Source organism: Meriones unguiculatus, chromosome 1 (genome assembly GCF_030254825.1).
Source record: "Meriones unguiculatus strain TT.TT164.6M chromosome 1, Bangor_MerUng_6.1, whole genome shotgun sequence".
NCBI classification, from domain to species: Eukaryota; Metazoa; Chordata; class Mammalia; order Rodentia; family Muridae; genus Meriones; species Meriones unguiculatus.
In genome coordinates, this window is record NC_083349.1 from 30,705,329 (window position 1) to 30,719,043 (window position 13,715).

Sequence of the window (13,715 nt, forward strand, 5' to 3'; positions counted from 1 at the left end):
TCTATCTATCTATCTATCTATCTATCTATCTATCTATCTATCTATCTATCTATGTTGAATATATCAGTTGAATACATGTTAGACTAATAGAATTAGAAATGACTCCAAATAGGTTAAAGATTGATTTGAATTCTTGAAAGAAGTTGCCAAATTAAGTTTGTGTAAATATGAATAAATGACTCAACCTCTTGTGCTTCATAACTTATATTATTAGAAAAGGCAAACAAACACAAAATTCTGCTAAAAGTATACAACGAATACTCCCTGAAGCTTTTATGGAAGTTCATGGCAGATGAGAAATGTTTTTGAGTAAACTAAAGAGAAATGAATTAGAAGATAGGTTCACCCAGAAAATCATTTGATTAGATATTAAACCATCTACATTTTTAGCTAACATATCTATAAAATTGAAATTAGGCAGAATATGGGTAAAGATTCCTCAGATTCAGTAGCTTGTAACCCCACATATAATTAACAATGATTTCTTTCAAGCTTCTGCTTTTCTAGAAAATACCAAAATACATGTTCCGTGATAATGTGAAGCTCAATTCAAGTTCATTATCTTTTTGTATGCTTTGACAGTTTGATACAGAACATCCATTGATTCTCCGATAACTTTGATGGAGAACAGAACAGGAGTGACACAATTCCTCCTGCTGGGACTCACTGATGACCCGGACCTTCAGCTTCCCCTCTTTGTCATCTTCCTCCTCATCTACACCATCACCCTGGTGGGGAACCTGGGGATGATCCTGCTGATTGTCCTGGATGCTCACCTCCACACCCCCATGTATATTTTCCTTGGTAATCTATCACTGGTGGACCTTTGTTATTCTTCAGGTGTCACTCCAAAAGTCATGGCTGGGCTTCTAGCAGGAGACAAAGCCATGCCCTACAATGACTGTGCTGCTCAGATGTTCTTTGTTACAGGCTTTGCTACTGTGGAAAATTACCTGTTGTCCTCAATGGCCTATGATCGCTATGCAGCAGTGTGTAAGCCCCTGCACTATGCCACCACCATGACTACAGGTGTGTGTGTTTGGATGATCGTAGGCTGCTATGCCTGTGGCTTCATGAATGCCTGTATATATACTGGGGATGCATTTGGTCTCTCCTTCTGTAAGGCTGATGTGGTTCATCATTTTTTCTGTGATATTCCTGCAGTCATGGTACTCTCTTGCTCTGATAAACATGTAAATGAGCTGATTCTTATTTGCGTAGCCAGTTTCAATATCTTTTTTGCTCTCATAATCATCTTAATATCCTACCTAATGATTTTTATCACAATTCTAAAGATGCACTCAGCTGCAGGACATCAGAAGGCCATTTCCACCTGTGTGTCTCATTTCACTGCTGTTTTTATTTTTTATGGGACAGTAATTTTCATGTACATGCAGCCTAGCTCCAGTCATGCCATGGACACTGACAAAACTGTGTCTGTGTTCTACACCATGGTGATCCCCATGCTGAATCCTCTGGTCTACAGCCTGAGGAACAAGGAAGTTAAAAGTGCATTCAGAAAGGTTTTCAGGGCAAAATGACATTATATTGATTTTACACATTTGAGACATACAACATCTTGATTCATTTCTCTCACATGTTTTTCACTGGATCAGATTTTATTTGTCTATCTATCTATCTATCTATCTATCTATCTATCTATCTGTCTATCTATCACATATGTATTGATATGTGTATCTATGTATCATCTATCTTTCTTCATCATCATCATCATCATCATGTAGCATTTATGCATGTATGCACATCTAGCTATCTATTTATCTGTTATCTATCTATCATCTATTTATTCTCTATTATTCAATCATCTATTATCTATCCATTCATGTATCCATCTATCATATGTATGTCTGTGGATGTATGTGTGTTTGTGTGTGTGTACAGGTGGATGTGTGTGGTGATGTGTATGTGAAAGAGAGAGAAAGCGAGAGAGTGAGAGCAAGAGTGAGCGAGTGAGAGTGAGAGAAAGAGAGAGAGTGAGAGAGAGAGAGAGAGAGAGGAATTCCATATTACTCATTTAAAGGTCAGAGAACAGGTTGTGGAAGGCAATTTTCTCTCTTTCTTCCACATAGGTTCTGTGGATCAAACTCAGATTCTCACCTTTGGCAAACACCTTTACCCAATGTGCCACCTTGCTAATCTTGAATCATATTTGAAAACTGTCAGGTTGAAAGGAAACTCCAGTTTTTCAAACTCTAAGGGTCAGTGCATATATCAAAAAATGACAGTCTAGGCTCAGCTCAAGCTTAACTGTAGGATTTATGGCAGGCAGATAAAAGCCCAAGTTTAGCATTTGCCAGGAACCTGCAATAAATGGATTTCTGTTTGCCAAAATGTTCACTTCCCTTGACTATACATGTGGTTATACATCAAAGCCTATGCTGGCCTGGAGACTTTTTCAGTCCCTACTCACATACACTTGTTATACATTTCAAAATCCACTCTATCTTTCTGGCCCTTCTCTCCCTTTCCACTCTTCCTCCGCTATGATATTTTTCAAGATGTTGCAGGTCACAGGTTTTCTTCCTCACAGATACATTTTGGTTCTCTGTATAAGACAAAGGTATTCCCTTCGTCCTCACTATTGTTGCTATTCTCTCTCTTGCTATTCTTGCTTTTCTTGAAGATAGCCCTGATCATGCTCAGTCTGCTTCTTTTTCTCTCTGTTCTGGACACTTACAGATGTCTTTGTTCAGTTTTATATATATTAAAGTACTTCCCCTCACTCATGGAACAGCCATTTTGATGGTTTGCTGAATCTCTTTTACAAAAACCAACATGAATTCAGTTTCCTGAAATGATACCTTATAGAAAAATATATATTTAGAATCATAATATCAGATTGAGAATGCTAACAGTGCTGAGGTCTTCTTATAAAATGCAAACAAAATGTGGCTCTATTAACTCCTTTTTTATAAATTTATTTCTAACTTGTATCAGTGCAAATATTTTTAAAACAAGAACATAATAAAGACCATTCATAGAAGTTCCTGAAAGGTGCCTTATAAGGGAGGACACATTGACACATATGTGGCCGGTGTTTCAGGATGGAATTATTTTGCCTTTATGTGGTAGTTTTATGGTTTTGTATACTCCAACCAAGGACCAATCATGGATATAACTTAGAATTCCTGCTCAGAAGTAGCCCATGCAGCTCAGTCTCCAAGCAGGTACCCTAGTAATGGGAATAGGGACTGTCTCTGACATGAACTGAGTGGCTGGTTCTTTGACTCCCTCTTATGGGGGAGCAGCCTTGCCAGGCCACAGAGGAGGACAATGCAGCCAGTCCTAATGAGACCTGATAAGTTAGGGTCAGAGGGAAGGGGAGGAGGACCTCCCATATCAGTGGACTTGGAGAGGCACATGGGACAAGATGAAAGAGGGAGGGTGGAATTGGTAGAGAATGAGGGAGGTGGTTACAATTGGGATGCAAAGTGAATAAACTAATTGATATAAAAATTTTAATCAAAAGTAATAATTAAATAATGAATGTATTCTCAAAAATGGTGGTAAACCCATGGAGGCTCATCACTGAAGAGGATGATATGCATGGATTAATGGTTTGAGACTAATTTAAGTTACATACTAAGACAGTTCAAGACAAAAAGCAGAACAAAAGAAAAACCAATGGAAAAGCATCAATAACAAAACCGATCCAACTGATGCCTTTCTGAGAGCTTGTAAAAATGTTTCTGAAAGCAAGCGCTCTTGGAAGCAGTGACATGGCTGTTACACCCATGAACTCACTGTAGTTGTGGCTACCTGCACAAGGTCTGCATAAGACTGGGCCCCTTCGCAGTTCACCTTGGAAAGGGGAAAGGCTCATGAGGCCAGACTCATCCCAGAGGGTTATTGGCAGTTAATGTTGGATGGGGCACCACGTTTGTCGGTAGTAAGTGGCACACGCTCCAGTGTGTAACCTCTTTCCAGTACTCCTCCTATAAGCAAACTTAAATTATCCCAGTGAGTCACTCATGAATGATATGAAAGTTGTTGGGAAGATAGGTTTCATTGGGAGAAGAAGTGTGCAGCAAAGTGTAACAAAGCATGGAAAGGACTAAAATTCATCATATCCATGCATAAAACTGTTGAATAATAAATTTTGAAAGGAAGAATTGTCACTTGATATTTAATTTTAGAATTTAAATGTAAGCCTAATATTTTCTATTTCTTCTACAACTTTAGACTTTTTTCTCTGCCCAATTATATACTAGTCCTTCATTTACTACATAGACTATCCCCTCACATGATCTGTCCCCTTCAAAGACTTCATTCACACTTAATACGTTGGTTTACTAGTTATTTTTCTTTCTACTCTAATTAAATATAAGTCATTCAGATTAATGACTCTAACTCTTTTATTAAACGTGGTCATTGGTACCTGACTAGATGATCTTGTTGTACGAGATTTCTAAGAGGTATTTTAAATGAGTAATTAATAAACGTATAATTGAATATTTTAAAATGAGGGAGTAACTCTCTCCATATCTCTCCAACATAGTACTTGAAGTCCTAGCTAGAACAATAAGACAACTAAAGGAGATCAAGGAGATACAAATCGAAAAGGAAGAAGTCAAAGTATCACTATTTGCAGTTGATATGATAGTATACATGAGTAACCACAAATATTCTATCAGAGAAATTCTTTAACTGATAAACACCTTCAGCAAAGTGACTGGATACAAAATTAACGAAAAAAAAAATCAGTAGCTCTCCTGTATATGAAAGACAAAAAGGCTGAGAAAGAAATTAGAGAAACTACACCCTTCACAATAGCCACTAATAACATAAAGTACCTTGGTGTGACTCTAACCAAGCAAGTGAAAGACCCGTTTGAAAACAACAACAAGAAAACAAAAACAAAAACAAAACAAAAAAATGAAAAAAAAACCCCAAAAAACGAAAACAAAAACAAAAACAAAAACAAAAACAAAAAACCTCAAGACTCTGAAGAAAGAAATTGAAGAAGATATTGGAAGATAGAAAGATCATGGACTGGTATGGTTAACATAGTGAAATGGCCATCCTGCAAAAAGCAATCTGTATATTCAATGCAATTCCCATCAAAATGCCAACACAATTCTTTTTTTCCTTCTTTTTAAATTTTTTTCTTTTTTTATTTACAATTTTATTACTTACAGTTTATTCCCTTTGTATCCCACCTGTAGCTCCCTCCCTCCTCTCTTCCCAATCCCAACCTCCCTCCCTTTTTTTCCACCCATGCCCCTCCCCCAGTCCACTGATAGGGGAGGTCTTCCTCCCCTTTATTCTGATCCTTGTCTATCAGGTATCATCAGGAGTGGCTGCATTGTCATCCTCTGTGGCCTGGTAAGGCTGCTCCCTTCTCAGGGGAAGGTGATCAAAGAGCCAGCCACTAAGTTCATGTCAGAGACAGTCCCTGTTCCCATTACTATGGAACCCACTTGGACACTGAACTGCCATGGGCTCCTTCTGTGCAGGGGTTCTAGGTTATCTCCATGAATGGTCCTTGGTTGGAGTATCAGTCTTAGAAAAGACCTCTGTGCCCAGATTTTTTGGTTCTGTTGTTCTTCTTGTGTAGCTCCTGTCCTCTCCAGGACTTACCATTTTCCACTTCTTTCATAAAATTCCGTGCACTCCGCCTAAAGTTTGGTCATATGTCTCATCATTTGCTTTGATACCCTGCAGGTTAGAGTCTTTCAGAGGCCTTCTGTGGTAGGCTCCTATCCTGTTCCCTACAACACAATTCTTTACAGAACTTGGAAGAACAATTCTTAATTTCATATGGAAAAACAAACAAACAAACAAACAACCCCAGAATTGCTAAAACAATACTATATAACAACAGATCATCTGGAGATATCTCTATCCCTGATCTCAAGCTGTACTATAGAGCAATAGTAATAAAAACTGCATGGCACTGGTATAAAAACATAATGGTGGATCAATGGAATCAAATAGAAGACCCAGAAATAAACTCTAATACCTACCGGTACTTGATTTTTGACAAAGAAGCCAAAACTATACAATGGAAAAAGAGACAGCATCTACAACAAATGGTGCTGGTCTAACTGGATGTCTACATGTAGAAAATGCAAATAGATCTATATTTATCACCCTGCACTAAAGTGAAGTCCAAGTAATAAAAAACATCAACATAAAACCAGACACACTAAATCTGTTAGAAGAAAAAGTGGAGAAGAGCCTTGAATTTATTGGCAAAAGAGACAACTTCCTGAAAAAAACACCAACAGCACAGGCTCTAAGACCAACAATAGGTAGATGGGACCTCATGAAACTGAAAAGGTTCTGTAAAGCAAAGGACATTGTCAACAGAACAAAAAGACAGCCTACAGACTGGGAAAGGATCTTCACCAACTCTATATCTGACAGAGAGCTAATATCCAGAATATATAAAGAACTCAAGAAGTTATACAGCAACAAATCAAGTAATCCAATTAAAAAAATGGGGTACAGAGCTAAACAGAGAATTCTCAATAGAGGAATATGGAATGGCAGAGAAACACTTAAAGAAATTCTAAACGTCCTTAGCCATCAGGGAAATGCAAATCAAAACAACCCTGAGATTTCACCTTACATCCATCAGAATGGCTAAGATCAAAAACTCAAGTAACAAAACATGCTGGAGAGGATGTGGAGAAAGGGGAGCCCTCATCCATTGCTGGTGGGAATGTAAACTTGTACAACCACTTTGGAAATCAATCTGGTGCTTTCTCAGACAATTAGGAATAGTGCTTCCTCAAGATCCAGCTATACCACTTGTAGGCATATATCCAAAATGTGCTCAAAGTATACAACAAGAACATTTGCTCAACCATGTTCATAGTAGCTTTATTAATAATAGCCAGAATCTGGGAACAATCCAGATGTCTCTCAGAAAAGGAATGGATACAGGAACTGTGGTACATTTACACAATGGAATACTACTCAGCAATTAAAAACAAGGAAATCATGAAATTTGCAGGCAAATGGTGAGATCAAGGGAAGATCACCCTGAGTGAGGTAACCCAGAAGCAGGAAGACACACAGGGTATATACTCACTCAAAAGTCGATATTAGACATAAAATATAGGATAAGCCTACTAAAGTCTGTACACATAAAGAGGCTAAGCAAGAAGGAGGACCCTGAGTAAGATGATCAGTCCTTACTCAGAAAGACAAATGAGATGGACATCGGAAGAAGGAGAAATTAGGAAACAGGATAGGACCCTACCACGGGGGGTCTCTGAAAGACTCTACCCAGCAGTGTATCAAAGCAGATGCTGAGATTTATTACCAAACAGTGGGCAGAGTTCAGGTTATCTTATGAAAGAAGGGAGAGATAGTAAGACCTGGAGAGCACAGGAGCTCCACAAGGAGAGCAACAAAACCAAAATATCTGGCCACAGGGGTCTTTTCTGAGACTGATATTCTAACCAAAGACCATTCATGAAGATAACCTAGAACTGCTCAGATGTAGCCCATGGCAGCTCAGTATCCAAGTGGGTTTCCTAGAAATGGGAACAGGGACTGTCTCTGACATGAACTCAGTGGCTGGTTCTTTGAACACCTCCTCCTGAGTGGGGAGCAGCCTTGCCAGGCCACAGAGAAGGACAATGCAGCCAATGCTGATGAGAACTGATAAGCTAGGATCAGATGTAAGATGAGGAGGAGGTCCCCTAACAGTGGACTTGGAGAGGGGCATTCGGGGAGAGGAGGGAGGGAAGGTGGGATTGGGAGGGGCTGAAGAAGGGAGCTACAGCTGGGATACAAAGTGAATAAACTGTAATTAACATAAAAAATAAAAATTTAATTAAAAAAGAATACATAGATAGCATATAAATGTAACAAAATTAAAATGAATTTAATTTTATGTATATTTACATTTATGTAATAAAATTAAAAATAATTAATGGTCAATAGAAATAAGTAGACATTTTTATAAAGGGTAACATACTACATTCTGTAGTGTATTATAATGGACAGCTCATAAAGAATAATCAATGAATATTAGATATCATTGACAGTTATAGCTAGCTAGGAACAAGAAGCTGTGATGTACTACTGTGAAGAAGGGTTAGTATAGATAGAAATAATGTAATATATTTTTGGATGGGCTAGAATAAAAAAGAAATAAAAGACTAGAAAGAAAAATTTGGAAGTTGTTTTTATCATAAATAAATAGTACTTGAGAAGACAAACATTCTTAACCTAATTTGAACACTTTATAATATATATTATGTATAGAAACACTGTGTGGTACCTCATTAATATGTATTACTTTTGTGTTTTCATTTATCCTTTAGAAAGAAATTTTAACTTCTAAGATACAGAAACAAGTTTGGTCCCCAAGGTCAGTTAATTACTTTTTTCCTAAGAAGATGGTATGAGGATCCTCAGATATACTCTGGGGGACTTTCCAAAGCTCTGTGAGTGTCTACAATTCTCTCCACAGCTCCATGCAATAGACTCTGGAAGCCCAATGTGACATAAGAGAGGACCCACTGCATGCCATTCTCCATTAGAGGCTAAGTATTTTCTGAATGGCAGGCATTGTTAACACATGGAGGTCTTTGGACTAAACTGAAGATTTGCTATGAGCAGTTAAGAGAGGTGAGAAAATACACTCCAAAATAAAAATCACATTAGCTTTTATCTGGAGAGCTCTTTGTGGGTTTCCTTATTGTCTTCTGTTTTTGTTGCACATATAGACACAACTTGTGAACTATGGAAGAGAAGTAATCTTGTCTTGTTTCCTTTAGTATGTACTGCTAATAAGGAGGTAAGTGACACTTCCAAGGAAGAGGAGGAAAAGAGGAAGAACACATGATGAATTCAGAACTTGGTCTGTGAGGAAATTCTGTCTTCCCTTCTTGCTTTAGACAGGCTGGAAATATTGACCACTTCCTAAGAGCAAGCTGATGGAAAAGGATTTGTTAAATATTACATAGTAGATTTTTAAGAATTTAGAGAGACCATTCTGGATAAAATACTTCCCTACAAAAAGCTGGCTACTTACATTTCATAAGCATCTTAGTGAGAAGCATAATTTATGAAGCACAAATGGGCTGTGTATACTTACTATGAGTTATTGTATAAAAATAGTCTTGAGGGCTAAAACAGTTTACAGGGTAAAGGTTATTCTTCAAAAACTAGTGTTGGAATGCTGTGTCTAGGTATAGATATCAAAACTGCAGAAGATTTGATGATTCATATAATAAATATTTTTTTCAGTAAGAATGTAAAATGTAATTTGGTTGATGTGACATTATTTTGTTCACTATATGTTTAATTTAATTGGAGAGGAAAATTCAAAAACGACACAAACCCAGATGATAAAATAATCTTTCTGTACACTGATGAAGGGTTAGAAATAAATTACTACTCTCTCAATCACATTTCAAGCTTAATGCCTTGAGGTCAGGTGCATTGTTGGATGGAATTTGTATCTCTTCCACATTGAGTGTTTCTCATACAATTTACAAAATTGAGATTATCTTGTAACTTCATAGGTCATAAGTTTTTCTACAAATTAAGTAAGCCATAATACCTCCTGTTCTGCTACACACACTCCCCCAGCACACACACACACTCCATTTGTACATAATGTAGCAAATTTTGAAAGTTGTATGAAGTAATATTTGAGACTTAAATGTTTTCAGTACATAAATAATATGGGCAAAAGTTCAAAAAATGTCCTTGTTGTATTCCTGAGCCTTTTATGGATATATGTCTAGTACAGCTGGGCAATGAGGTAGCACTTTTCCTATTAGTCTGAGAAAGTGCCAGATTGATTTCCAAAGTGGTTGTACAAGTTTACATTCCCACCAGCAATGGAGTAGGGCTCATGTTTATAGCAGCTTTATTTGTAATAGCCAGAAGTTGGAAACATCCGAGATGCCCCTCAGTTAAGGAATGGATACAGAAATTGTGGTACATTTACACAATGGAATACTACTCAGCAATTAAAAACAAAGCAATCATGACATTTTCAGGCAAATAGTGGGATTTAGGAAAGATCATCCTGAGTGAGGTATCCCAGAAGCAGAAAGACACACATGGTATATACTCACTTATAAGTGGATATTAAACATATAATATAGGATAATCATGCTAAAATCTGTACACATAAAGAGGCTAAGCAAGAAGGAGGACCCTGGGTAAGATGCTCAATTTTCATTCAGAAAGGCAAATGAGATGGACATCAGAAGAGGGAGAAAGCAGGGAACAGGACAGGAGCCTACCACAGAGGGCCTCTGAAAGACTCTAGCCAGCAGGGTATCAAAACATATGCTGAGATGCATAGCCAAACTTTGGGCGGAGTGCAGGGAATCTTATGAAAGAAGTGGGAGATAGAGAAAACTGGAGGGAACAGGAGCTCCACAAAGGGAGTAACAGAACCAAAAAGTCTGGGCACAGGAGTCTTTTCTGTTACAGATACTCCAAACAAGGACCATGCATGGAGATAACTTAGAACCCCTGCACAGGTGTAGCCCAAGGCAGCTTGGTGTCCAAGAGGGCTCCCCAATAATAGGATCAGGGACCTTCTCTGGCATGAACTCATGGCTGGCTCTTTGATCACCTCCACCTGCGGGGGGAACAGCCTTACCAGGCAACAGAGGAAAACAAAGACGCCAGTCCTGAGGAGACCTGATAGACTATGGTCAGATGGAAGGAGAGGAAGACCTCGCCTATCAATGGACTGGGGCATGGCCATAGAAGAAGTGGGAGGGAGGGTGAGATTGGGAGGGGATGGAGGAGGGGGCTACAGCTGGGATACAAAATGAATGAACTGTAATTAATTAAAAAAAAAAAAGAAAAGGAGGAGCTTCTCCACTATCAGAGGACTAGGAAAGGTCATATGGGGAAAAGAAGGAGGGAAGGAGTGACTGGGAGGAGATGAGGGAGGAGGTTTCAGCCAGTATATATAGTAAATAAACTGTAATAAATAATAAATCAATAATAAAAAAACTCAAAAATGATAGGAAATATTAGTTACTAATAGTGGATATCCTAACAGAGCCAAAAAAATCTGGGCCAAGAGTGTCCTGCAGAGACCAATACTCCAACCAAGAACCATGAATGGAGAGAACCTAGATCCCCTGCTCAGAGACAGCCCATAGGCAGCTCAGATTCCAAGTGGGTTCTCTACTAAGGGGGGCAGGGGCTGTCTCTGACATGAACTCAGTGGCTGGCTCTTTGATCACCTCCTCCTTGGGGGGTGGTGCAGCCTTGCAAAACCACAAAGGAAGATGATGCAGCCAGCCTTTTGAGACCTGATAGGCTAGGATCAGATAGAATGGGAGGAGGTCCTCCTCTATCAGGGTACCAGGAAAAGAGCCCAAAGGGTAGAAGAGGGAGGGTAGGTAGGACTAGGAGGAAATGAGGGAGGGGGCTACAGTGGGTATACAAAGGAAATAAATTGTAATAAATAAATTAATTAATTAAAAAATATTTAAAAAGATTGGAAAAGAGGAAGAAAAAAAAGCGAGTGGCTATCCTTCTAGCTCTGCCAAGTCAAACAAGAATGCTTAAGTGTCATGAGATGATAAACACTACATGTGCCTGAGATAAAGCAAGCCTATAGCCTAGGAACATGGGCTCTTTGTTTTCTGCTCATCCCATGGAATATCCTGAGAAAAATAAAGCTAACAATTAGGAAAAGAGAAAAGTTTTATCTAAAATTGTGGATTACAATAATGAAGCTTTAGAAAAGAATTGCCCATGTGAAATAGCAAGACCAGCATTCACATTCTTTTTTTTTCCCCCAGAGGAAAAAGATTTTTTATTTTGCTAATTTTCTTTTTCATAATTTATTCACTTCCTATCCCAATTGTAGCCCCTTCCCTCATCTCCGACCTATCCCACCCTCTCTCCCTCTTCCCCCCATCATCCTCCCCTAGACCACAGGAAGGGGTATTCCTACTCCTCTACCACCAGATCCTAGCCTATCAAGTCTCCTCAGAGACTTGGATCCTCCTTCTCTGTGGCCTGGTAATGCCACCTGGGCTGGGGGAAGGGTTCAAAGAGAGGGCTATAGAGGCCAATCAGAGGCAGCCCCTGCTCCCATTACTAGGGAACCCACATGGAGACTGAGTTGCCTATGGGCTACATCTGAGCAGAGGGTCTAGATCCTCTCCATGCCTGGTCTTTGGTGGGTACATCAGTCTCTGCAGGACTCCATAGGTCCAGATTTGTTGCCTTTGTTGGTCTTCTTGTGGAGCTCCCGTTTTTTTCCAGGTCCTCATCCCCACTCTTCCATAAGATCCCCTGTGCTCTGCCTTGGCTGTGAGTCTCAGCATCTGCTTTGATTCCCTGCCGGTTGGAGTCTTTCAGAGGACATTTATGGTAGGCTCCCAACATGTTTCCTCTCTTCAATTGCTTCTGGTGTCCATTTTATTTGCCCTTCTGAATGAGAATTAATCATCCTCCTTGGGGTCCTCCTTGCTATTTAGCTTCTTTAGGTCTGTGGGTTTTAGTATGGTTATCCTGTATTATATGGATCATATCAGCTTACACGTAAGTATATACCATGAATGTCTTTCTGTTTCTGGGTTACCTCACTCAGGATGATCTTTTCTAGTTTCACGCATTTGCCTAAAAATGTCATGATTTCTTTGTTTTTTAGAGCTGAGTATTATTCCATTGTGTAATGATACCACAATCTTTGTATCCATTCTTCAGTTGATGGACATCTAGAGTGTTTCCAGATTCTGGGTATTACGAATAAAGCTGTTATAAACATAGCTGAGCAATGTTCTTGCATTCACATTCTTAAAGTGAAAAGAAAGTGAGGATCATGACAAGGTGTAGACAATACCAGGGGCTCAAATGTAGAAAGAAAAATTGGGAGAAAGAATTCTCAAGATTTAAACTTATCCAGAACTAAAGCCCTTTAGGTTATTATTACATATCAATGACAACATGATCAGTAGTATTCACTAAGCCATGTTTAAAAGCCAGCATTTTATTGTCTTTGATATATTATTTTATTTTTGCAACAATACCCCAAAGTAGGCCTCATTACTGTCTTTATTTTTCAAATAGCAGTATGGTGTTAGGAGAAGTTAGGTGATTTCTAGGTAGTCAGTGAATGATGTGGTAAATATATCCTCCAAAAACTTGAGCTCTCTCTGTCTTAGTTGATGATATGTCTTCCTTCCAAACTATATCTGAGTTATAACATTCTCCCAACATACTTCTAAGCTCAACAAACTACTAATTGCAACATTAAGCATACTAATTCAAGTTAAAGCCTTCAGTGACCCAATCATACCTGTACTTGTAGATAAATCCTTAGCAATGTATCCAGACATTTGATACCAAAAGCATGAGAATGTGTGTGGAAAAAAAGTGAACATGCAACTCAGAGATCATTGCTTTTTTCATAACTTTCTAGTACTTAGAAAAATCATTTCACAGTTAGGTCAGGAATATTTTGCTTGATTAATCTTTAATGAGAACAATTATATACTGGCCAAGATGAACCTACACACAGTATGCATTCAGTTCACTGTGACTGAACAAAAGAAAAAAAATTATTCGTTGAAATCAAGTTAAATTATTATAGATTGTTAGCTTGCAATGGGTTGAAAGTTTGCCAAGATCCAGAACAGAAACTGGTACTAATGTTGTTTAAAAGATGCAGGAAATTTATATCTGTTGTGCTTGCCAATTTACTTGGATGCAATTACTTATCAAATTTATTATGCTATTGA

At 38.5% G+C, this 13,715-nt stretch overlaps 1 protein-coding gene across 1 annotated transcript; it reads left to right on the top strand.

Annotated features, from left to right (window-relative positions):
- Window positions 1-617: 617 nt before the first annotated feature.
- Window positions 618-1,541, top strand: LOC110565870 (olfactory receptor 5B3-like). The gene has a single exon (XM_021663643.1). The coding sequence runs from the start codon at window positions 621-623 to the stop codon at window positions 1,539-1,541; it is 921 nt and encodes a 306-aa protein (XP_021519318.1). The 5' UTR covers window positions 618-620.
- The last annotated feature ends 12,174 nt before the right edge of the window (window positions 1,542-13,715 follow it).

Excerpts from the sequence above, each read along its gene's own strand:
- LOC110565870 (XM_021663643.1), top strand. The coding sequence starts at position 621 with ATGGAGAACAGAACAGGAGTGACACAATTCCTCCTGCTGGGACTCACT.